This window comes from Temnothorax nylanderi, unplaced genomic scaffold (assembly GCF_030848795.1).
Source record: "Temnothorax nylanderi isolate EJ_2023f unplaced genomic scaffold, tnyl_v1.0 TNYL_tig0018_pilon, whole genome shotgun sequence".
Lineage (NCBI taxonomy): Eukaryota > Metazoa > Arthropoda > Insecta > Hymenoptera > Formicidae > Temnothorax > Temnothorax nylanderi.
Window position 1 is genome coordinate 1,043,082 of NW_027249080.1, and position 25,520 is coordinate 1,068,601.

At 42.2% G+C, this 25,520-nt stretch overlaps 4 protein-coding genes across 8 annotated transcripts; 2 read left to right on the forward strand and 2 right to left on the reverse strand.

Annotated features, from left to right (window-relative positions):
• Positions 1-1,983: 1,983 nt before the first annotated feature.
• On the reverse strand, positions 1,984-9,344 carry LOC139768813 (uncharacterized). Its single transcript, XM_071699386.1, has 6 exons — positions 7,321-9,344; positions 6,252-6,796; positions 5,848-5,986; positions 5,470-5,648; positions 5,154-5,309; positions 1,984-5,034 (listed from the first exon to the last, which is right to left on the reverse strand). The coding sequence occupies exons 1-6, from the start codon at positions 7,505-7,507 to the stop codon at positions 4,474-4,476; spliced, it is 1,767 nt and encodes a 588-aa protein (XP_071555487.1). The 5' UTR covers positions 7,508-9,344; the 3' UTR covers positions 1,984-4,473.
• A 4,082-nt stretch (positions 9,345-13,426) lies between these two features.
• On the reverse strand, positions 13,427-14,509 carry LOC139768748 (uncharacterized). The gene is given in 3 exon segments (XM_071699271.1): positions 13,427-13,578; positions 13,581-14,126; positions 14,470-14,509. Coding segments are annotated over 3 exon segments (636 nt in total). The 3' UTR covers positions 13,427-13,528.
• On the forward strand, positions 13,689-18,032 carry LOC139768749 (dnaJ homolog subfamily B member 13). Its single transcript, XM_071699272.1, has 6 exons — positions 13,689-14,969; positions 15,242-15,463; positions 15,744-15,888; positions 16,234-16,411; positions 16,920-17,091; positions 17,426-18,032. The coding sequence occupies exons 1-6, from the start codon at positions 14,833-14,835 to the stop codon at positions 17,718-17,720; spliced, it is 1,149 nt and encodes a 382-aa protein (XP_071555373.1). The 5' UTR covers positions 13,689-14,832; the 3' UTR covers positions 17,721-18,032.
• A 92-nt stretch (positions 18,033-18,124) lies between these two features.
• Positions 18,125-25,307, forward strand: LOC139768812 (folliculin-interacting protein 1). 5 transcript variants are annotated; one of them, XM_071699381.1, is made up of 12 exons: positions 18,125-18,755; positions 19,789-20,002; positions 20,363-20,452; positions 20,543-20,622; positions 20,700-20,779; positions 21,047-21,166; positions 21,238-21,469; positions 21,818-22,147; positions 22,216-22,300; positions 22,597-23,948; positions 24,145-24,598; positions 24,706-25,307. In XM_071699381.1, exons 1-12 carry the CDS (start codon positions 18,655-18,657, stop codon positions 24,916-24,918), a joined length of 3,351 nt encoding a protein of 1,116 aa, XP_071555482.1. In that variant the 5' UTR covers positions 18,125-18,654; the 3' UTR covers positions 24,919-25,307. The 5 variants fall into 5 exon arrangements, with proteins under 5 accessions (XP_071555482.1, XP_071555483.1, XP_071555484.1 ...); XM_071699382.1 differs by having other exon boundaries at positions 19,798-20,002; XM_071699383.1 differs by having other exon boundaries at positions 24,145-24,524; positions 24,706-24,877.
• The last annotated feature ends 213 nt before the right edge of the window (positions 25,308-25,520 follow it).

Sequence of the window (25,520 nt, forward strand, 5' to 3'; positions counted from 1 at the left end):
CCGCAACATCGCTGGAGGCCGAGTGCGGAGCCATCTTTATTGGCGGTCTGAGGTTGTGTTGAAGGTAATTACAATTTTCAACCTGACTGCATCCGCGATTATTTGCCAGAAATGCCGTCGGTCCCGCAGCCGCAAACTGCGCGGTGACATTAATCACGCGAGACCATACTTTCTTCCCGAAAGTATGGAGTCGAAAACAAAAGTGTCGTATTTATGGAATAAAAAAGTCAAAGGACCACCTATCTAATCTTATAAAGACAAGAACTTTTTAGACCATATAACTTTATGGATGTGTTGAACATGAACTACATATAAAGAAACTGTATGTAGCGATATAGGAGAAAAAGGGTAGTAACTTCTTCGAATTTAAAGCTGACAACTTTGTGAAAGGAGGTACGAGTTTTAATTGTAAAAATTGTGACACACCTTTCACTAAAACTTTTACTGTCCTTTCCGTCATACTATATTTTTATTATGTTTTTTTTTTCGTTACAAAGATGTTTTCTTTTTACCTGTTGATCGTAATCTTCAATGTAACACATACTGGTGTAGAGTTAGGACATTCATCTTGTAGGTTTCTTTCGGCTGGCATACGACTTGGAAATTAAGAGGTTTTGATGGTAGGTTTACGCCCGTCCTGTCCGCTGCACGGTGGCGTATCATAAAAATTTTTACCTCGAACGACTTATACGCAACCTGCACAACACTGCAGAGGCGTTTACGATAGGGGTATTCTCGATTATTGCTACCTGCCGCTAGGTAGCCTTTAGACATGAGTCGAGAGGTCTTCGGCATTCGTTTATACCGTTTGAAAGATACCGCCATAGTTATACGACCGCTTTGATAAACCGTACTAAACTCAGCTTTTTTCAGCGTTCATCTATTTACAAACTGTATCATTCATCGAACATTTCTAGCAGGTTGTGCACTCCGAACGCCAAAAGCGGCGACGTTTACCGGGCAAAAATATCATCACCTTCAAAGGTCTCTCAATTTATGACGTTTTCTCGAGCGTTTTGTCAATCAAATTGTTGGCCAAGAATAAATCTCAAATAGGATAATGCACGCAGAATTTTTAGACATTTCGAGTCATTCGATCATTACTTACGATGTATTGCGAGTCGATTTCTGCAGAATACTGTAAATTTGTATAATAAAGAAAAGGTAAAGGAAAAAGCTTAAGAAAGATGAGAAATATATAATTTCTAGGAATTATACATATTGCATAAATCATCGTGACAACTCGTCAATTACTTAACAAATAAAATTTTCGAATATTTAAACATATTGTACTTAATTATTAACGATATTAATTTTCTTTAATTTTTTTCTTTAACTTTTTTTTAGACTCATGCGTGTTCGAGCCAACAAATGAATTCTTATCCCGATTAATCTTCAGATTGACAGTCTCGCGCTCTTGCCGAATGTCGTGATCTCTAGCCTCATCTGCGTTGATGATGGCACAGTTTCGTCGATCGCTTATAATTTTTTCGCAGCCGATACCGCGATTACCGAAGAACATCGGGAACTCTGTCAGATGCGGGATCGTTGCGTTCTGCCGAATCCACTCTCTCTGGTTGGAATAATCCACTAAAGCTGCGCATGTCTGCGTAATTTCATCGCGAATACAGTTAAAAATTCTTAAGATTATCAGCGGCAGTACTCAAGTACCAAAATTAAAAATGACTAATTGTAATTTCGTTCTTGAGATGTAATATTGAAATTTAGTATTATATCTGGAAATGATATTAAAATTTAATGTCATTCTTACCACAAGGTCATCAGGAATCCTGGCTATCGCGCGCTTAATTTGCATAAGCCAACAATACTCTTTGGGCAAAATGTGCGATAATCGTCCATCTTCTGTGATTCCGTGAATAGCATTGGCTTCTAGGATACCGGGGGATTTCGGTAAGAAGGGAAACAACAAGGGAGTCGTCAGATAGGCTTCCGGGATCAGCTGGGAAAAAATAAGACACATCATTTTGTTTCTTTTTTCTTTGCTGTCGCATAGACATCCGTTTCTTTTATTCTTATCATACTGCTCGCGATCGTCCCAATCGAATGAGAGTAAAGTTAGATATACATTTTTCAACGCTGATCTTTTTGTCCATCTCGTATCACAGGACAATTATATATCGTAAATGCCAATTTATCTACTCAACATATTTTTCGAAAGGATATCGTGTCGTTAATATTTCCGGCATCAAAAACTTGACATTTGGTACTTATTTTGCATAAAACGTTGTAGGTCTGTTGTAGGTCGGTTTGTTCTATCACCTTTAGCTACCGTTGCTTATGATATATTGTATCACACATGTACATTTACGTTCTTCTGATTAATTAAACAGTATTCCTCATTTAAAGTTTATCTGTATCGTCCAACATGCACAGTACATCAACGCCAAGAAAGTTTTTTTTTTTTTACGACGTCGCATATTATCGATATCTAGCTCAAAATTACTCCAATTTTCATTCTACGAGGATAACGTCATTTTTCGGTTATGATATTCACGCACACTTCGATCTGACGGCTGTCTAAATATGTTTTGTAAGGCGTGAGATTATGCTCATTCCGTTGCAAGAAGTGGAATATATTTTTTTTCAATTATATATGTGTATTAATATACTTTCATTCACGTAGTCGCACTATTCTGTCGAATATATTCCACGTTTCGGAGCGGAAGTGTGACGTTTTTGCTTTCACTCGCGAGCGATCGCGCGAACAGAATGAGGGAAGTTCTTTTTACGCGACCATACGTAGGGCGTGAGCGCGACGGTGAACGCAACATAAAAGTTTTTCGTTCAATTTTTGGTCCCATCATAGGTACAGGGTATCCGGCACGAATTTATCCCGAATTAACTGGTCGATATAAGACTAGACGCAAGTTATAGATACTAGCGCATATTAAGAATCTGCCGGCAAATACACTTCGTTAGATTAGACAGTAGAAAAGATTTTTGCGCAAAATTAACACATTTAAATGTAACGGTATTTAAATGTAACGAAGCATTTATATAAGAGCATTGACTTAAATGGATGAATTAAGTCAATTGGCCAATTAAAATATTTAGTTAAATACCTAATTAACTAAAACTAATCAGCAATATATGTAGAGAAAGAAAAAATTTGTCTAATCAAGTGTTAAGTGGTAATTAATTTTAAATGTGCCAAAAAAGAGGAAGAACTGTGAAAAAATGTTCAAATGCAGATTCTTAACACGAACCACCGTGCATGCCCCTTCGCAATTATTTTCCAGAAGCGGAAAAGCGTTTACCTGTCGGCTTCTCAGCCTCCTACGCTCGCAGGCGTACTTCACTTTTATTTGATCGTTTCTCCGCGCGCGGCAATACGTTCTGACCTAAGGAAATCTACTAAATAACTTACTCTCTTCGTCGCGCGTATTCGTTCCTTCTTATTACACACGAGTATAATATATATATAGATTTATATTTATATTTATATATATAATCACTCGTCGACGTGTATAACACCGACGGCATCTAACAACAGTGATGGAAGGTGCCGATCGAGTAAGGATCGTCTCGGCGTGATTTCTTTTGATTATATCTTCCTTTTGGCATACGAGACGCGGTGTATCGTGCTGCTTTGATTTTCGATAAGGCGAGAGAACTCGACGAGAACTCCCCGACGCGTCCCCGATCCTGTGGAAGGCACAATCTCGACGAACGTTCGCAGTTTGTCGGGACGTTTCGTACCCCAACATCGATCCCCGACATGCTTTCGCCAATCGATGCACTTGCATTCGCTACGCATGACACGCGTGTCCCGCTTTTACTTTCCAAGCGGCGCTGTAGGTTCCGACAAAGGTTTCATCATGGAGACAAATCCAGGGGTTGAAACCGACGCGATTTCGAGCTTAATTTCTGACGTTAGAGATATCAAAGGGGTTGGTGTTTTATGTCGTCTCTCGCGAATTTCATTGTCTCGAATAAACGGAGTAGAAATTACTTCGGCGATTAAATTCACATAGATGAAAACTGTAGCGATTCCAATTTCTGGATAAGTCTCCTATTGGCCTATGCAACGTAAAATATGGACAGTTCTTTCGTTACCAAAATTCGCTACACATCAAACTACCAGTGTTACACCTGTAACTTGTTTCTATCGGAAATACAATATATCGCCACTCAACTTTATCGCAAACTGTCACGCGCCGGAAAGCTACCGGGAACCACTTTAGCCTAAAAAAAAGACGAGGACAACGTCCAACTGAAATCGATCTGCAGCGGTATTCTGTACCGTACCAACAATACTTGTTTGTTCCATAATTAAAAAATCGCCGTTTACAATCACGAAGTAATAAATTTGACGTGACTCTTCCGCCTTTCAATTAATCTAAAAATATAAAATTATGTGAATTCTTGCTCCCTAAACGTTGTCTCTTGATATTTCTCGTTAGTAAAAAATATCGACAAAAGACAGTACGCGATACCGCAGCCGATCCTCGTTTAAATTTCGCTACCTATAGCGCCTACGTGTGGACTGTGCCAGCGCGGCGTCGCCGCCGCCGCCGGTTGTCCGCAGTACGCGCTGCCGATCGACGACGGCGCGCCGACGGCGTCGTCGCCGACGGCAAATGTGGCCTGGTTATTCTCGGTGTCGAAAATCCTGCAGGCGCCAGCTGTGGTGGCCGCGACAACCGCCGCTGCGGCAGCGGTCGCCGCCGTAGCTGCGGTCGCGGCCGTCGCGACCGCCGCGACCGCAGTCGTCGCCGAGGCGGCATTTTCCACTGTTTCCGACAGGGAATGTTCCCTACTTACTACTTCGCCGTCGTCGCCGCCATCGGCGCCGTCACCGTCATCCGTCGTAACGTCGCCGCTACTACCGCTTTCGCCCACCATATTCACGAAGAACTCGGACCTGGAGAACTTGCCGATCTCCGTGGAGCCAAAGGCCTGATGGAAACCCGGGAGCGGCTGCTTCGAGACGGGCTTTTTCTTCAGCTCGAATCGCTCGCTCGAGTGCCGGGATTCGCGCTCTTTCTCGTGAGAAACCGTGCTTTCCTGCGTCTAAAATCGGCACGTCTTTAAAACTTAGGGTACAGTGAGATGTAATAATCTGATATGCATCTCAGAATGGATCAAGTATTTGTATGTATAAATTCAAATGAGAGCGCGACATGTTTTACCGTGGAGGTTGGCACGAGTTCATCCAGAGGCATCCCAGTATTGTTTGGCAGGTTTGGCTCCCATCTGGTCCCGCCGTTTTCCTCGCGTCGATTCATCGTCGTCGTCGTTGTCGAGTCTATGACGGAATTTACCGCTGATCCCAGTAACCTTGGCATCTGCGTAGATAATTCCTTATTAATTCACGGCAAATGTCAAATTGACGTAATAAATTTATGATTTTTTCCGCCATTCTTCATCATTACAGTTTATAGTCTATTCGTGAGACTTTCGTATTCGCAATTTGCTAGGCAATGATGCGACAGTCATAATGAATACCTGATGCTCCGACGGCGGATAAGACGCGCGAATGCTATCAATGTTCAATTTGCTCGGCGCATAACTCATTTGCGACGCGTCTTCCAAGAATGTACAATGCCTAGTAGGTGTACGATCCCGTAAGAAAACTGCGTGTCGCGGACCCCGAATCGCCGCGTTGCGAGCCGCACTTGGGACATCTGAAATATTGTACGCGTTCAAATATCATATAAAAGACTAACAATTTTGTTTCTCCTAATCAACACAGATATATTATTTTGTGTCACTTCAGGTCCGTGTGTATATAAAAATGATTAGTCATGTTAAATAATCAAGTTACTAGCGTTTTAAAATCGCTGCAATGACTAGAATAAAATATTCCATACACATGGAACTTACGTGGTAGCATGCCGTGACAAAATTGGCCCCATGGACCATGTCCATGCGCGTTTGTATTCTGGACATTCGAGTGAAGAACGCCACCCATTTGCGGTGATGGATGAGGCGTTCTCGGAAGTGGATGAGGGCTTACGCTATTCTGCAATCCGAGATATCAAGGGATTTTTGAAGACATTTAATATGTAACTCAATCAAAGAAAAAAATATCTATTCGCATTTTACTACATAAATTACAGAAATGTATTTTACGTCCAACAGAGTTAAAAAAAACCTACTTTGTCTATGAAAAATGAGATTGGTAAAAGCTTTTGCGAATTTACATTGAACGAGATTCACAAATCAAAATTAATGTTTTTTAACGCTATTGTTTCTTTGTAGCTATGCCATTGCGCTCTGTATATTACTTGATAAGGGTGCCATTTCTGGCCGTCGACGAAGTCGGCGTATTCCGCCGCGGGTTCTGGTCGGCGGATTTCTCTTTCCGCAGTTGCGATGTCCGGTGAGTAGCCGTTGGAAGAAAACACCACCGCGGCGCACTCCGCCGCCTGATTCCTTTGGTCCTTAGACTTTTCGAGGTCACGTTGTTGTTGCTGCTGCTGATGCTGGTGCATCGTGCCCATCGCTTGCAGCCTCTCGATCGGGTCACCGCACACGTTCCCGTACCAATCGCCGATTCGCGGCGAGTGCGCGGATTTCAGGCGGTGCGCGGCCTGGAACCAGGGCTCGGCCACTTGATGAGGGCTCACGTTTGAACCCATGGGCATCGACGTGCAATCGAAACGATGATGCTGATTTAGGAAGCCGCCGGCCATCGAAACAACGGAATTGCCGCCGCTAATCGCGGCCGTGCGCGCGATCGCGTTTTGCAAGATTGATCGCCGTGACAGCTCGCGAGTCTGCTCGCGCATCGCCTTCCGTAGCCTCGCCTCCTTTGGATTATACACATAATCTGGGTAAAAAAAAACGCGATCGTTATTAATACAGAAATGCAAAATATCATGCTATAATCACGTTATTTTAAAATATTTATAGCACATATTAATATAAGATAGAAACAAATAATATGATAAGCTATCAAGAAGTGGTCCAGCAGCAGTGGTTAAGTATTTATTCGAATCTCATTGCATAATGAATTACTTTAAATGATCCAATTGCATACAATATAGCATACTACGGAGATTTCTATCTTTTATTGCGAAAGTTTTAACCGATTGAAAGAAAAATTTTACTTTTTTCTAGCATTTAATTTTTCCAACATTTAACCAATAATAAGTTAACTTTCAAATCAAATATACTTGTCGACAGCTCTTCTTCAATTTACGAATAAATTTATTTGTATTTTTTTTTAAATATTGGAAATTTTAATTTTGGATGGAGCTGAAATAAAGAAAAAGAAAAAAATATGCGTGCGTGCAGGCAATATTGCAAAACTACGCACTATCATTTCGGTGCGACATGCATTTCGTTTTCTACCTGTCGGGTACGTGGGTGGTATCGCCCCGTTGTATCGAGCATTAATGTCGATCGCGTTAGAGATCGGCGCGGCGTCGTAACCGGTATACGCCACGCTACCATTGTCGTAACAGAAGTACTGCTGCTGCTGCTGCTGATAAAAATGACCACCTGCCGCGTAAGCCTCGATGTAATTGCAGCAGTCCATCTCTGCGATTTTGCGCGACGCTGCGTTTGAGGCCTTCACGTATCGATCTAGATCTCCCCTGCTTGGCGGCACGCTTAGGCTACGTTTCTCCCGTTGCGCGCAGACATCGCGCGCGAGACTCTGATCTATCTCGGTTACAGTATATCACGCAACACAGATCAAACTCTTTGATGGTTGAATCGATAAACGTGAGTACGCACTCCGTCTCTCAAATTGCTTATCTTCTCTCGATGTTCCCGAAAATTGCTACTGATACTTTTCATGTTAGCGCGTGAATCGTCAAATTCTTGTCGGATACGATCACAATATTAATTAAAACTTGTATTTCTTTTATTTTGCGTGCCTAAAGTCCCACTAATTGTAAGACACACTCTTGCGATTTCACAGATGTGCATCTTACAAGATTAGATATAAACACCAGTGGCAGGCGCGAATTTTTGCAGATTGACGCTCCTTTTCAAGTCTACGTTCTCGCGAGCCGAAACGCCGAGCGCGAGAGATAAACGAGACGCGCGCGATCTTCGTTGACTCGCGCTCTCCCCGTGAAAGCCCAATCGATATCTCAATTTCGCGCGGGTCCACGTCTCGCGGCTCTCGCAAATGTAAACACCGTCCGCGCGCGTCCGCGGACGACGCACCGCGACCGCGCAGTGCAAACCGGCGTCGCTCTCCTCTTCGTCCCGAAAGCGCTGAAACTCACGGTCCCTTCGCGCTTTTACCCTTTCGCCGTAATGTTTACGCTCGAACGTTCACGCCGGGAAAACCGTGCAACTGCCCCGGGGGATACCGAAGGGAGGCGTTCGATCGATCTCCCGCTTCGGGAAGATCCAGCGCTCGCGGTTCCGTCGACGTCGACCTCCTCCTCGTCGTCGTCGTCGTCGTTATCGTCATCGTTCTCGTTGTTGACATCATCGTCGTCGGGGATGATCGTCGACAAATCGATTCGCGTCACCGACCGATCGTGACCAATTAACATATCATCATCATCATCATCTGGTCGCTGTCGATCGCCACGCGTCCGCACGCGGACGCGGCTCGGCGTGTGCGGCGGGCCGCGCCATGCTCGCTGCAGCCGCGGCGAGATCGATGACAGAAGCTGCGTTCCCGCTGCACCTGCTGCACCCCTCGTACGCTCCTCTCACCCCGCCCCCCGAAAACAACCAGCGACCTTTTCCGCGCCTTCGTTGACACCGTTTTCGTCCGGCGTAACGAATTTGGTTGATTTTTTTCTATCTTTTATTACGGCAATTTTACTCGACAGATTCTATCCAGAATTGATATTTGGTCGAACGATTGGACGACGGGGTTGGATCGAAAATTGCCAGGGAAGTTTTCGACGCCTCTCTGTTTAATCGCTCTAAATTGCTCTCGCCTGTTAATTAGTCACTTGACCTAGTCCACGCGACGCGCGTGATCGATCAGTCAGCTCCAGGCGGTTCTTTCTCTCTCGTTCTCCTCGTGATACCTCGGATCACATTCCGACTGTTTCCTAAACGATTCTAATCAATTTTGAAGACACATTTCTTGCGTAAACTCCGTTTATCTCCTTTATACATTTAAACTATGCTACTATCACAACGACTTCGCACGCTTGCGTCTATCTTGCCGCGATGAATGAACGACCGCACTCTCGTCTTCCGTTTCAAAACGTTTCGCGCGTTTCGTCGTTTATATTAATTGGGAACGCAACTCCCTTGTTTCGGCGTGCACAACGACTTATTTACTCGTTTGTTTTCCCATTTTGTTGTGTCACATCGCGCCGCTTACGTTACTCTCACGGACAGAAAGAATGTATGAACGGACGAACGTACGAACAGGCGGGCGGACGCGCGCGCGCGCGCGTGCCGCAAGCGGGAACGGCGGGCCGCACACGGGGAGACCCGCGTTCTTCCCTCGCGGTGCACTCCAGTCGCACTGATTTCATCCGGCGCGGCGGTGGCGGTGGTGGTGGTGGCGGCGGCAGCGCCACGAATTTACGTGCGTTTCGTCATCGACGAGCCACGGAGTGGCGCGAAAGGGGGTGGTCGAGCGCGGAGGGCGCATTTCCCCACCCTCTCGAGAGCATCGCGAGGTGTGTCGAGGCGTGTGGGACGCGAGCAGGTGGAGGAGGGAGGAGGCAGTGGCGAATTTATCGATAAACGGTCGCTGAGGACCCTGGCTGTCGAAGGATTCCAGAATCACTCTGTGTACGTTTACAGTTGTACTTGTCTCTGAAAAGTTCGTGACTATATCACCTACATAATTTTATCGCCAAACATTTATAATTAATAAATAAAAATAATTTATAAATGACATAATAATATTTCATGTGACGCGAGGAATTGTAATGAAGAGAATGGTCCTAATCGTAAGCTACGGAATCGCTGTAACATTGTTCTCCGCTTAGGGCTCTTCAGATTCTAAATCCGCCACTGGGAGGAGAAGAGACGAGGGGCGCCGGCAAAATTCTCCTCTTCTCTTCCACTGTCGTTGCCTTCTTCAACGGCTTCAAGCCGGAGCCCTCGTGCAACGCTCCGGCATCGACGCAGTTCCGCATGCGGCGTACAGTGCTTGCCTCGAGAGAGTCGATAATTCGTCTCTCTTTCTCTCTTCCTCCCCGCCCGCCCGCCCCCCCCTCTCTCTCTCTTTTTCTCTCTCTCTCTCTCTCTTTCTCTGCCGCATTCGCTTGTCGGATTTGAGGGAGCGTCGTGACGAATGATGTTCTCCAAGAGCGTGGAGGATCGACGCTCGAAGAGCATCGAACGGTCGAAGAGGATTAAACTCAGCCGTCTCGGCCGAGGCGGCTATATCGCATTAGTCGAGCAGGTGCTTCAGCGAATACGTCTTCCGGACGCGTTCAACGTCTGTCTCGTGGAGAACATGCACGACCCGTTACTCCCCCACGTGACCCCCTAATTACTCGCGTTGCGCTTACCCAGCGCGACGAGGCGACCACGATCCATCGACCCCGCTAGTATGAAGAGCGTTACCCTCCTCAGCCTCCTTGTCAGCATGAGCAATTACTACAACACGTTAGTGGACGCGACGACATATGTTTCGTTGCGTCCTACGACCGAGAGTTTAATCGCATCGTCGCGCGTCCGCCGATTAAATATTCTCCCATTATCGTCCGCATGATCCGCGCTCACCGTGAACCGTGAATCTATCGCATCGGCGAGCGGGGTCCTCCGTCTCTCCCTTTGCGCGCCCGACCCTTTCTCTCTCTCTCTCTCCCCCTCTCTCCCCCCCTCTCGACCCTCTCTCGCATCGGCACGTCAGTGGATCGATGACCGGCGATCAGCCCTGTGCACACCGCGACACCATCCTCCTCCGCTCGTACCATCGGCTCGTCGCTGCCGCCTGGATGCAGGGGCCTCGACATTTTGACGGCTTCTCTCGGCGCGACCTACTGCGCGTCACCCTCTGTCCCCCTCTCCTCTTACGCCCACCTTCTCGCCCTCTTCGTCCCTTTCACCCTTCATCGGCCACCCTCGCGGTGGTCACCGCGCGTTGCACGCGCGCAGATGCACGTGAATTCGGACGTCGCGCCGTCGATGCCCGACGGCGCAGGGCGCATCGATGCGGTCTCCGCCGCTTCCCGGTGATCTTAATTGACCACTCGGGACGCCCGCCCCGACTGAAATTGGCATCGATTACATTATCGGCGGACGGTTGAAAACGAGGACGAGAAAATTGCGCCGGTGCTTGTCGTGAGCGAGCGTTTCAAAGCCGAGACACAACGAAACGTGAATCAAAATAGAATGCGAGCAGGATGAAAAAATAAAATTTAACATTATTTTGCGAGGTAACGAAGCGATAGATGCACATACAATGACCGAACAACCGGAGAAAATACAATTAAACATTTTCTTTCGTAATTCGCGTCACATTCAGATATTAAGTACCGATAATTCAAATGCCAAACACCACGTGCGTAATTATCTAATATATCAATGACGATCATAACATTTTTAATATTCGAATTTTTATACTATCCCTGAGAAATTCAAACTGTGTTATGTAAAAAAAAGGAAACAAATGCTAATTACGATGTGAATAATGAAATGCCCACGTGTAGGCAAAACGCTTGTTAGCATAAAAAGTGAAATTGCTAGAATACCAACGATTCGCCAACTGTATGTTGGTGATGAAACGGTAATTTGCGGTTTGTTCGAAGAAACGAAGGATTCGTCTGAACAGTACCGGCTGCGAGAGACACGGACAAAAATAATACGTATCGATCTAATGGGTTAACTATCTTTACTATCCCTCGAGCGACGCAGCTGTATAATCACTTTCAAAAATTGACCTACTCTTACAACCCTTTTCTACCGGTGAAGAGAAACTTGCAATAAGATATAAACAAAGAGAAAATTGCAACAACAAAAAAGATACAAGTATTTTAACTTTTCCACTCTTGCATGAAATGTTTGATTGGGAAAATTGCAAAACGTGTAACAAATACAATTTTATGTCATCTTGACGAAATATGTTACTGCCGTAACTTTTATAATGCAAGAAGAGACGAGATGAGTGGATGTAACTGGCGGAAAAGCAGAGGGGCACGCGAAATCGACCGAAAGTCAGAGGGCCAGGCGGCACCGTTCGACGACGAGCACGCCTGTACGCGATCGCGACGTTCCTCTCGCGCACGAATGCGCGTCAGCAACGCGGGATATACGAAGCATAATCGCTCGCTAGTTCGCTCGCTCGTTCGTTCGGCCTCGGTGGGTGTAGGCAGTAGGTAGGTAGAGCCGGCGGTCGTGTATCGGGCAGGTTCCTAGAGAGTCGCGTCGCAATCAATACCTCCGGTCTCTCTCGCCGCCGTTCCCACCCGCGCGTTCTCCCCGCGTCACTCACCCGAGAATATTTCTCTCCGCTCGCCACCCTGTACCTCGACCCGCAAAACTCGCATCCTCCCGCGTCCACCCTTTGCCACCCCCGCGAGGATCGTTCACGCTCGTCGTCATCGTCGTCACCGTCGTCACCGTCGTCGTCGTCATTTGCGACCTACAATCGCGTCTGAGGGACCCGCAGCACCAATTTCTTGCGCCCTCAGTTGACATGAACTTTAATAAAGATCTGACGTTTCAGTCGCGATGTTACATATAAGATAAAAAGATAATCGAAGATTACTTTGTGTTATAATGATATTAATTAGCGACATATAAATAATAATACGTAAGTAGTATCCTTTTCTGATAGACATAATGTCATTGCAAATGATATCAATGGGACCAAGCTCACCAAGCGATATGTGCACCTGGATCAAGGACGATCACCGAGAGTGAGACGTTAGCGCCGATGCGCGGTGGCTTCTCGCTTTTCGTCGGCTGATAACGCGGACAGACTTATCGGCGGCGATCGATATCTAATCCAACCCGGCTATTTATAGACGGTGGCCCGACACTTTGGGATGTCGTGCACGCGTTGTGAAAGTAACAAGATTTTCTAATTTTAGCGACCAGCCGGCTCTCGATAGTCCACGACACATTCCGGACATTTTTATCGCTATATTTTCTTTCGCCGTTATCTTATTCCCTTGCATCGTTCGCGTTATCCTTCGCATTGGGAGGATGCGCTAATCGGTCACGCAGCTGCGCAGCGCGCGTTACGAGCGTTCAAATAAATCAGGAAACTCTAACGATTCGATCAGGTGCATGTAAATGAGGTCATATTTAAAGAAAAAAATCGCTACAGGACATACCAGGATATTTTTTCTTATGTTCTTTATCCACTTCACGCGCCTGGGCAAAATATTTTTCTTTTTCATCCTTCGACATGTTTTTCCAGAAAACGCCTAGCCTAAAGAAATGTAAAATAAAAGAAAATTACTTTAGTTTCAAACAATAATTTTCTTTATAAATTTCATCCCTTAAAAGGAGATAGGTATAGATCGCGTATAGAATAAATATAATAAATATTTATATCTCCATCTTCAGTAACGAATCAAGTATTCGTGATTTGTGAGAACATTTCGATCTTTACTTAAATTATTTCCCTCCCAAAATTTGATTATCAAGATTTAAAAAAATTCTTTGTTTAATATGTATTTATCCGGCAGAAACAAATGTTCCTTTTAAAAGAGAGACTAGCCTGACACTGATATCCTTGTTGGATTCCCGAGGATTCTCTGCAGCGAGTTTCCTTCGCCACTGATTGGCAAATAGCATAAAGGCGTTTGCCGGCCTTGGGATCTTGCGTTTAACTCCAGCCGCCACGGCCGTCGCATGTACAAGTCTGTTACCGTCGATGCACAACAACGTCGGAATACCGGTGCTTTTGCGTCTCGGCGATCGATTTGCCTGTGTCCGCTGCTGTTGCTGAGGAAAAATCTTGTCCACCTCACGGTTGCCGCACGATTGCTTCGACTCGCCGGGATCACGCTTTATCGTCACGTTCTCCTTATCGTCTTCGTTGTTATCGAAATTCTTCTTTGCGCGAGAATGCTTAGAAGAAATAACATCGAGGAAGCTCACGTTATTATTTATCTTCTTATTCTTCAAATGTTCACTGGAAACGAATGGTTCTGTTTCTGTCGGTGATACCACGATAATGACCTTTCCGCTGTCGCAAATGCACCTTTCTTCCTCGTAAATTTCATCTTCTTTTTCATCTTTTATTTCATCTTTTATTTCATCTATATAAATGTATACAAAATATATTATTTAACATGCAACCAAGTCTTAAGTTTTTCATAAATATATGTTTTAATAATATTGTGTTTTAAAAACGTTATTATCTGCTGTTATTATAATAGTCAACTGATTTTATTATTTCTAGATGAGATATATTCTTCAAATTTCTCTTTCTTGATTTTTGAATATAAAATTTTGCAGCATTTCTACTTTGAACCTGTTTAGAATATCTCACACACGCGATATTTCACGCTTTGCATTATTCAATGCGCGTTTAGCCGTGCGCTCCGAGCAATTGTCGCGTCATGAAATGTTTAGGAGCCAAACGCGATTTTATATGCTTACCTTTTACGGCGAAATTCGGGACGTATTCGTGACTCTCCATAGCGATATAAATTCGTCGATTAGATCCGCTACGTCGGGAGACCGGCTGTCGCACCGATTTCGTGTATTGTTATCTGAGTTTAAGAATGCACTTGAGCCAGTGAGCCTCTTGATAATGGCTACGTCGGCACGCAAATAAAAACACACTTCCGTTGTCGTCGGTTGTTGAAAACACGTAACGATGCACCGATCGTCTTATTTCTTATTGCCGATCTCTGTCGCGATGCGATCAACGATGCTGAAGGGAATAAAAGACAATCGCTGCAGATAAATGTCACTTTTCAAAAAATATTTGCATTATTCTCCGTACCATCGTTTTTCGACATGGTTTCTCAAGCTTCGAAGAGTGATCTGAATATAAATGCGTTACGCGAAAAATGCATGTGCACCCAACGCGGAATAAATTATTATAAAATTTTGTCATTGGGATCGAATTGTGACAACACGGAAATCAAGGAAGCGTAAGCATAATCCTTTTGATAAAAATTTGCACAAAAGTAGGGATCTCTATAATTAATTCAGTAAGATACCATCACATTCCAGTTCTTATCATCTTATTTATTAACATTTTTATAAAATACAATATCTTTGTAATATTAAATGACATTTCGTGAAAGATTTCTCAACGCTTTTATAATATTATATTAATCATATGGTTCACGTAAGAAATATAGTAGTAAAGAAAGGAGAGATGTATCGCACACGGACGAAATAGCGCGGTTATTTCTTTCAGATACCGACGATGCGTCACACGATACAATCCCGCGCGGCAAAAGAACGGAGGTGCTGAGGCGATTTTCGCCTTAGCAGCTGAAGCGTACGACGTGCTTTCAGATCCTCTTAGAAGGGCCGTGTATGATCAATACGGTGAAGACGGTCTTAAAAATGGTGTGCCGAAACCAGAAGAATTCGTGAAACCTTACGTCTATCATGGCGATCCGATGCAAACCTTTAGGTAGAACCAAGAGCCATTGAGCTCTCACCGTTCTAAATAAATCGCGAATTCATGTATAATTCTGATTTTAATATTCGACTTCGCAATCGCACAATGTAACATATATTTAAAGCAATTACTTTTCCTCAGAATAGATGTTATTTATGTTTTGAAGCAAGTATTTATTATATATATATATATTTGCTACGTTGTATATTTAAAATTAAGTCACAATTGTTGAGTCTTTAGAAAAACTGTTGGTATTCTAAGAGTTAATGTCCATCGCGAATTTTATCATTAGAGAATTCTTCGCGACTGAAAATCCGTACGACGATCTCCTAAATATTCTAACAGAGCCTCAACCTCTACTTGAATTTCCTGAGGGTCGGGGTATAAAACGGAAGGAGGAACCCTTAATTAAAACCCTGTTTCTAACTCTCTCGGAAGTGAGAACTGATCTATATTTATAAATTTTTTTTCCTTTTACTCCTGCAGCTTTCAACTCTGTCACATAAATTAATATGTGTATATTTTTTCTTTTGTATAATATTTTATATTCAAATTATTAAAAAATTGCATATTATTTGCAGAGACTGGTTCTTCTTTTCTGTATTATTTTATTACCAACGTTATTAAATTTCGATTTCAAAATTTTATATAAAATAATGAAGATCAAATGTGGATTACACACACAACGTATGCTTTAACAACTTTAACGTACAAAAGCGTTGTAAGAAACGGAAAACGAGGGTAATCTAGCATTTCAAACAGCTGGAAACATTTCGTTGTAGGTATTTTTCGGCGGGATAAAGAAAATGAAGATCCAGAAGTTGGTTTTAGTCGGTGATGATAAGTCGACGACGTTGTCGACGGAAAAGATCTTGACGATACCTATTAAGCCGGGAATCCCAGCAGGTACCAGAATAGTATTTCCAGAAGAGGGTGATCAAGGCCCTACGAAGATACCCGGTAAGTCCTTCCATTGCCTTCTTGATCTTCCTCGAGCTTAGCTTACGGTCGTAACCACATTTGAGTATTACTATATAATTGCGATAATAAAACAGATAGACTTTTTCTTTGTGATTCTCTTTCATAGCTCCGCACTTTTAATCGAAATCTAGTTTTACAGTTATAGTACATATATAGTGAAAGCAAACGACTTTCCATATTTTAGAACTATAATGTTACCCTCACAATTTAAATTAAAAGTTTGACTCTTATTCTGAATTTTATCCCTCCATAATTGACGAAAATATAATCGGTCATATTTTCCATATAACGTTCTTTCTTGCAAGAAATTAATAAGGTAATGAAAAATAATATTAACTCGCAATGAGATAGATTCGCGTAATTGATGAGACGATCAATTTACGACCGTCGTCACGTGACAAGGCGGGTTGCGTAGAATAAGGGTTAAAGATTAATCGTAACAAGGTGGGGTGATATCTTCACTAAGTCCACGACACTGTCAGCGTAGCGGATGTTATCTTCGTCACGGAGGATCGGTCTCACGAAACGTTCCGGCGAGAGGGCTCGGACTTGCACACGACGGTCGATATCTTTCTAAGGGAGGCGCTGACCGGAACGGTGATCACGCTCAACACCGTCGACGACAGAACTCTTCGGATTCCAATAACATCAATCGTCGCGTACGAAAAGCCATTATAAAATTGCGTCATGTTTTTCGTTCCTTTCTTTGTCTCTCGATATTACGCTTTGCTCTACTATCTCTACAGATATATCTTTTAGATAGGATCGTCCCAAACTCACAAAGGATCTCAAACAGTAATTTCGTATAAAATATGACATAATTATATTACTCACAGATTTTATCAATATTTATTTTAATTTAATAAATTTATTTCAATATTTAATTTATTTTAATATTCAATGTCGATTCTTTGTCTTTTTTTCCGGAACTAAAATTATGTAACTGAATTACGAACGTTATTTAAATTTTCGCTGATTTTTTACATCTTACAGACCAGATTACATGAAACGTGTGCCAGGTGAGGGAATGCCACTTCCTACAAATCCAAAGCAAAAAGGCGATCTAATACTGAGGTTCAACATCGAGTTTCCAGTTTATTTGCCATTGTCCAGTAAGAATCATATTAAGAAAGCTTTTGAAGTATCTCGTACAGACATCGAGAATGCCGAGTACGTTCATCGCCTCATATTGGCCAACAAAATGCGCAGAAATGTCGACGACAACGTTCCACTTCGATATGGCGCGAACGATGAAGCTGATCGATTGAAATTCATATGTGAAACGTGATTTCGCAAATATCTGCATGTTATTTCATATGCATGTTTACGTGATATCACTCGTCATACATTTCTCAACGTTGTGAACTCTGTGAGAAATTATATAAGAATGAAAGTTGCTGATGAAAGCTATTGCTTCTGTGCACAACTGATTATTTCATCGCAATGAGTGTAACTAGTATGATAATTAAATTATTGTTCCAAGACTTGCATGCACAATAATTTGCTATGAGAGCATTTGTCTGCAAAATAATACACAATTCGAAAAAATAATGAGCTATATTTTGTATGTATACATTTAATTTGTATTGTATTAGACTGATTGTCTCGATATTTATTCTAAAAATATCAGTGCCAGATTTATTAAAAAACAGAACGATTTTCCTTCTAACATCATAGACTAAAATAGCTGATGCTGGTATCGTTGACCTTTATAAATGCCTGACGCGAGTACACCGATATCAGCGGACCTATTGTGACTTCAAAGAGACCGCTTACTTTAACGCGATATAACGGGTGTCTCCATCTTGTGGGACCTACTGATGATTCAACAAGAGTCATCGGTCGGTAGTCCATGACTTCTCTCGTCAGATTTATAATTCTTCTAAGGAAAATCTGTATGCGTGGAGAGAAAAAAAAATATCATGTGACAGATATTGGAAAAATCCCATTCGAAACAATTGATTGATAAGCCCGGTTTAAAAGGCGCTTGGTAGGAGGTCGTTCCACCAAGTTGCAGCCGAAAGGCGGCCTCGACCGTGCCATCCGCCAGCGACGCTGAGCTATTATCTCGGGCAATCATATGACTCCTCCGCACGTGACTTTATTTACAGTAAGAGACTTATACCCGCGCGAACATGTATGGTGCAGTTCCGCGTGACATGATAGACGCAGGTCTGATCCGCGAGACGATGCGATAACTAAAGACGGCGGGCCGTGGCTTTATGATGCCGTTGCTCGATAAGCTGCTACCTGCGAGGAAGAGCAGTCCGTGCGAGAGTGCTGAGAGCCTAGTGTCCAGTGCGCGAACAACTGGGAATGATAGGTGAGCAAGAGAGATCGCGCGCTGCTCCATTTCGGAGCGCGTTTTCGCTCCGTATCGCCGACACTCGTGGAATATCTTCGGAGCGGCTCGCGCAGCATCCATCATCATCGCGCTATTATATATCATATATGCCTTGCGTTATTACATATCATGTTAAATCTTTTCTCAATCGTATTGCCATTCTGTATTAGCGCCGGAGATAAAGGCAGAATTTCGCGCTTTGAGAAGAAAGCGGAGCGAAATATATTTCTCTCTGTATCGCCCAGGCGGCGAAATAAAAATCGTAATGGCGTTGTATTATCAGACAGTTGATTAGATGTCTGGAATTTTATAATAAAGACTGACGCTTATGCTGTTTCCCTAACCTGCTTCATTGTAATTACTTGGCTCTATTCTCGCATCTGCGGCTGTTTTACCAACGCAACGTCGAAGCGAACGCGCGTTGCGCCGACGAAGCGCTTCGTAGCTTCTCCATTCGAAGGAAATATTTGAGAGAAATTCATGAAATTTTTCATCAAACTTTTCTATACCTACAGGCTGACTTAATTTTTATGCCTAATACAGGCTTATTTAATTTTATTATTACACATTGACTTACTTTAGCTTTCATTGTTAAATTATTGCATCTTTTTTCTTATTTTCTTAATTTTAATTTAACGTAGACAAAAACTGCATTACAGGCCGCTATTTCAGACCTTTTACATTTCGACATTATTTTCGTACTTAGCAATTCTAAAATCCCGTAACACGCAATTTTATTAACATGTGGATATATTTTATTCTTTGCATTTGCCTCTTTGAAATTTATATTTTGATCCAGTTTTGGCATTCAACAACCGCAAAACCTTTTAAAAATATTCGAATTAAAAATAATTGTGTTAACTAGATATGTTCTTATTTCTCTTAAAAAAGTCGGATGTAAAGGAGTTAAATTTGTACATTTATTATTTTTATTTATTATTTTTATAATTTATTTTAAACATCTTGCATGCAAAAAAGAATTAATCCAAATAAAACGGTTTATTCCGTAAAGTTATTGTAGGGACTCCGTTTTGCAAGTTGGAGCGGAGCAAGTGCGGATTTTGCTATTTCGAGAATGCGAATGGCGCGGTAGGAAACTTCTCTTCGACTCGATGACAGTGCAGAAACATCGAAGTAAAAGCGAAACCGTGTGCACTACGGTAAACAACAATGCGGAGAGAAAATGCGAGACGCCCTTTAACCTAGGGACTGCTCGCGATTTCGAGGTAATTATCGAGTTTCGCATATTAGTAATTACCAGACACAGACAGATTATAAACGCAAACTTAATCAAATAATATTTAAAACAATAATAACAATAATGTTTTAAATTTTGAAATTTTCTATTTTATTACGATCTATTTTATTACGATTTGCCTGTATATTTCTTTTATAATATACAGGCAAATTATTTATTTTTTATTTATTTTTATTTTTTTCTAATAGTTATCTCTTCTATCTCTATATGTAAAATTATAGTATCTTTGATTATATATGTAATAAAGCTTTTGTCGAAATTACTTACTTAAATTTTCATTTACAAATATTAAATATTATTAACGAAATGTAGCATCTAAAATTTTCAGCGAGACAAGACCGTTGAAGATGACGTGAGCCTTCTGAGCGAAATGGTGTTCGGCACCGTGGCAATGACATACAGAGGATCGTCATTTAAGGTAAATTGATCTTAAAATAGTTGTTTTTTAAATTTTCTTTGCAAAAATACATAGAGATTTTAATCATTGATTTTCCTCTTCAATTTAAAGGTTCACTCGATGAATTCTCCACCGTGCATTATGTGCACGAAAATCTTTCCTGCGACGGAACATGGCACGTGCAAAACGAGGTAAAATGTTTTCGATGTATTTCTTCAAAGATCTTTCTTATTATAGGTCAATTTGATTGATCGTTTTATTATCGCAGTGAAAAAGTCTCAGATGAAGGACTTGGACGGTCGATGCACGTGGATTCTATTTCTAGCAATACTAGTATGCGATCATTTCGTAAGTATATCGACAATATTATTACAGTAAAAATTAATTCTTCTTTTTAATAAATAACTTCTTCAACAGCTTCTCGTTAAATACACTTTATAAGGAAAACGGAATTTTTCATGAAAAGAAGCGAGTTAATTTACATTTATTCTGAATTTATTTTCTTTTTCACAATCCATTTTTTCTAGACGACACAATAATCAATTAAATATGACAAATGCTTAAAAGAGTTGTCGAAGGTAGCCAGAATAAATCCTGATTAGGTCTCCATTGCAGTGTCTCGGCCGAGCTCCGGCAATCTGTCGAGTAACGATTCGCACGTAGGCCCGCGAAAAAGTTCGACGTGCTCGAGTACCGGCAGCGGCTGGGACATAGACATAGCTCCGCCGACGAGCAGTAAGTTCATGTCAACGATTAGAGCGATTTATTGTCGGAAGTGCATCGTAGCTCACGCGATGCTGATCCAGGTTCGCAATCGTTGGAGAGTAACGGATCGTCCGGGATCGGCAGTCTCACCAGCTTGCGCAGAAGATGGTGGAGGGTGGTCTCGACTTCCCTCGGACGATTGGATTCCGACGATGCCTTCGGGATGCAGCACTGGAACGAGAACGGAAGTGACGGGCGTGACGGACACGCGAAGCGACACAAAACCAGGCTGGGTTTGACGATGTTAGTGCGATTGGTTCAGGGCCATGAAAGGTATAGAATTATCTTACGTGTTTTTTGATTGAAATAAAAAAAGCATCTAAATATAAGCATAGTGATTTTAAATATAAACTTTGCCGATTTATATCTAAAGAAATAAAAGCTAATTTTTCCTAAGCGAGAAAGAAAAAATAAAAATTAAGTAATATTTAACGTATGTCCGCGCCTTAGGCTCGTATTCGCTCCGAATTGAAATTACAGTTGTCTATTAACGAGACAAATTGATTTTGTTTATTTATTTTGTCAGATTTTTAGACCTTTTTAAAAAATATAAATATATGTAGGTACTTTGGACTATAAAAAATTAATAATTTTAAGAAGAAAAATATGTATAATTTATAGCCAGATAAAGACGAGGCTTTTAGAACATATGGCTCTCCTAGAAGGGATGCTGGATCGTTTGAGATATTTTTGCATTGAAATGAGCAATATCAACGTTTCCAACTGCAACAGGATGCAGTTGACTGACAAAATGTGCTGGGCGACGTCACGATTTGTCATTTCGTTGTTACATATACTTCTTGATGTCGACGTTAACACGCGCACGCCTTTACTGTGGCACGACGTTCTGCTTAACTCCGTGACGGTGAATGAGACGACGAATACCTTGCATCGCAGTTTGCAACAGATGTGTCAATTATTCGACGAGATCGATACGAAATCTACAAATTTGTGAGTGTAAGAGCGTAGATCAGATCGGATTGAATAAACGTCCCGATACTTATTTCACCGTCTTTCAGTTTCCTAAGCACCGTGGTAACTGCTGTATTAACGTATCACCTCGGCTGGGTGTACACCGTGCTGTCACCGCATGATCGGCAGATGGTGAGTTTAAATAATTGTAGCAGATACGAATCTTGGAACTAGATACAGAAATTATACGTGTCTGATTGAACTGTCCATAATCAGTAGAATAAAATTAACAGAATCTTTCAAAAATTTATTAGCAACACATGAAGCATATTAAAAAAGAAAAACCTAATTAAATAATTGATTAAGTTATAAAGTTTTGATATATATAATAAAGTTGATTAATTATGTCGATATTTTGTCAAATATTAGTTACTAATTCTATGTGAGACTTTACTAAAATCTTAGTGATAATTTATTTCTATTTTCAGATCGAGAAGCTGGGTAGCTGGTATTCTTGCAATCCACTGTGGGCACAACTTGGTGACCTGTATGGCGCGCTAGGCAACCCCGTGAAAGTGTCGCATACCGTAATTGCGGGCGATCCTCGAAAAAGCGATTTGATCAATTCCGTCCTGTCGTTCTTGTCTTACTTCATCCGCAGTGGGATAATACGGAAAAGCCAGGAATACCGTTGCACATCACAGCAAGATGTGCAGATGGCGACGAACATGCTGGAGCAGGCTCGCAGCAAACGACCGTATCTGTTCGGTAACAGGAGACCGACGTGCGCGTTCAACGATCGAGACACCTCGATTCGTAGACGCGAATCGCGCGTCTTACCGTCGCGCAAGTCGGCACAATCGCCCGAAACCGGAACCGGCGATGTTAACGTACAATGCACTCCACGGTATCCGGCAGAACGGCCGAGGATCTCGCGATCCGTCAGTCCCCTGAAGCGTAGCGGCACCATGAAATCCGGCCTTGACACGCTTATGACGAAATCGACCGAAGCACCGGTAGACCTCAAGTTTCCAACGAAAGAATTTCCATCGCGCGAAAATCACGAGAGCGAGAAATACGAGCTGTTGCAAGAGGATCGATCGGATAAAGACAAGGAGAAAAATTTCAAAGTGTCGAGCGAAGTGAAAATAATCGTTAGTGAGATCGGCTCGCAGGAGGATATCACGTCAAAGGGATGTCAGCCGCGAGATTTCCCGCAGCTTTCTTTGCGAGGCCTCGAGAAGAAGTTGGACGCTCACGATACCGAAGAGAGTCTCGCGACTGGAAAGTCTGAACTGCATCATCGGCTGAATAACAATATGGATCCGCTGAAGATGTTCTACAGCAGACCTGAGTTACCGCTCGACGCGAACGGTGGATTCGTCGACGAATTTAAGGAATCGCAGGTCTTCTTCACTCTCGGTGGGGAAGATAAGCCCGCAAAGTTACCGTTGAGGCCGCGTCTCGGCAACAACTGTCAATGCTCTTACACCTTCACGAGACTTCCTAGCACATCTGCACAACTTCCGGAAGGCGTACTGAGGAAGATCATACAGCGAAACTTTCCCGAATCGTCGAAGAGCATACAGCCGCCTCCGGGAGCGGCATCCAGCATGGGGACGAGGTCTATAGGTTTTTGTTTAAAGTGCAACGGTCAGGGATACGCTGCTTCACAAGATTATGACAGCAGCAAGCAGGTGTTGGAGACACCGACAAACGCGACGGAGGTGTTGCGCGGAAGTTCCGAAGGTGGCAGAACCGTGAGACTGTCTCGATCCAACAGTCTTGAGGCTCTGATGGAAGCCAACAGCGTCGTGGAATTGCCAATGCCACAGTCGGTGTATGTTGAAATACAGTACCTATAATGTCCGTTTAAAAAAGTAATTATATTGATTTCTTTATGATAAAATCACGGAACTGTGTTAATTAAAAATCAATTTAGAAATCTAGTTAATCTTCTATCTTAACTTTCATTATTTTTTATTTTCGTCACTTTCTCACTTTGCTTTAAAATAATTCAATAACTATTGTTACAGATCGAGGAAAATTTCACAGGTCAAAACTGGATTAATTAAAGACGTGGGCTTCACGAGAACTCTCATGCGAAATACGATAACGAATGACGAACGTAACATTTTAAGTACAGGCTATACGTGGGGTTTGGTGCTACAGGGCGTAACTAAGAAAAAAAAGAGAAGAAAAAAGAAGAAGCTGTCAGAGGATGAGAAAGACAACCCCGAGATTGAGGAGGAGAAATGGTGGTCGTACATGCGAGAGGAAGTTATGGCCAGTGCTCGTTTTCCGACGATCGATCAACCGGTCGCAGAAGCACTCTGCGTGCTGGCCGACTTGGACACATGGCACGTCGGAATCTTGTCGAATAACGCGCCGTGGCAAAGTCCTCCACTACCAGTCGGTATGTCGCGTCTGGTATCAAATATGCTAGAGTCCTTCGCCTATGTATGGCGAAAATACCACTCTCCTACTCATGTGAGTGTTTTGCTATCTCAATTCAATCGAATCTCTCACTATCTATTTATATATATAAATCTTTCTTTGTAAATAGGTAAATATTATGAGTTAAACTGATGTTTCAGTGCATAGCGATTTTGGAGGCTAAACTGAGGGAATTATGGTTGAGAAGCGAAGCCTTGGCGGAAATGATGATGTCCATGGAAGAGTCTGACGCCAATGTGAACAGTTTAACGAACGCTCTTGATCTCGATGCAGCCGATATACCACTTTTACTCGCGGTCGCAACCACTCATTCTCCGGAAATAGCGCAACGATTTGGTCTTACGTTAACTTAAGTCCGTTCGCGATTGTTCATATCGGTTTTCTTCTTACGTTATCTTGACAGATACTTTCTGAGTAGCGTATCAATGTATGTTGATACTTAAATCAAAAGAAACTAATGATTCTTCGTTGAATAGCATAATTTCATAACACGTAATTAAGTACATGATCTTAATCGTGCGCATGTAAATTAATTTAGGCTATAGAATTAAGATTATTTTATTCTCGCGTTTAGTCATTCGTTTCAGCGTTTTTTAATGAATTGCGTAGCTCTTATAACACAAAATCAATGGCTGATTTCTTACTAATAAAATATGTATTGTCTATATTTGGTTTTTTACACGATTTAGGTGAACTTACAATTGTACACATTTAATTAATAAATTCTGAATGAGTTTTTTTACCCCGCTGTATATTTCTTAATAATTCCTAAGACTGAGAAAATTTTCTTAAGAAATTTTAACCAATTATCTAAATAAATTATATTATTTTATTGATCTAAACTAAAATGCAAATGAATTTTTGCCATAGATCGAAGACGGGCTTTAATAAAACGAATTTATCTGTTTTCCATCAATTGGAAATTTCATCAGCACATTTCAAAGTAATAATGAAT

What these genes read in the sequence shown, in the direction of transcription:
- LOC139768749 (XM_071699272.1), top strand. Translation starts at nt 14,833, where the DNA reads ATGGTTTCTCAAGCTTCGAAGAGTGATCTGAATATAAATGCGTTACGC. An exon ending in AACACGGAAATCAAGGAAGC is followed by an intron (nt 14,970 to 15,241) that starts GTAAGCATAATC and finishes TATTTCTTTCAG; the next exon opens with ATACCGACGATGCGTCACAC. An exon ending in CCAATAACATCAATCGTCGC is followed by an intron (nt 17,092 to 17,425) that starts GTACGAAAAGCC and finishes TACATCTTACAG; the next exon opens with ACCAGATTACATGAAACGTG.
- LOC139768813 (XM_071699386.1), bottom strand. Translation starts at nt 7,507, where the DNA reads ATGGACTGCTGCAATTACATCGAGGCTTACGCGGCAGGTGGTCATTTT. An exon ending in ATCCGCCGTCGGAGCATCAG is followed by an intron (nt 5,310 to 5,469) that starts GTATTCATTATG and finishes TTATCTACGCAG; the next exon opens with ATGCCAAGGTTACTGGGATC. An exon ending in AACTCGTGCCAACCTCCACG is followed by an intron (nt 5,035 to 5,153) that starts GTAAAACATGTC and finishes TGCCGATTTTAG; the next exon opens with ACGCAGGAAAGCACGGTTTC.
- LOC139768812 (XM_071699381.1), top strand. Translation starts at nt 18,655, where the DNA reads ATGATGCCGTTGCTCGATAAGCTGCTACCTGCGAGGAAGAGCAGTCCG. An exon ending in TACTAGTATGCGATCATTTC is followed by an intron (nt 20,780 to 21,046) that starts GTAAGTATATCG and finishes TCTCCATTGCAG; the next exon opens with TGTCTCGGCCGAGCTCCGGC. An exon ending in CACCGCATGATCGGCAGATG is followed by an intron (nt 22,301 to 22,596) that starts GTGAGTTTAAAT and finishes TTCTATTTTCAG; the next exon opens with ATCGAGAAGCTGGGTAGCTG.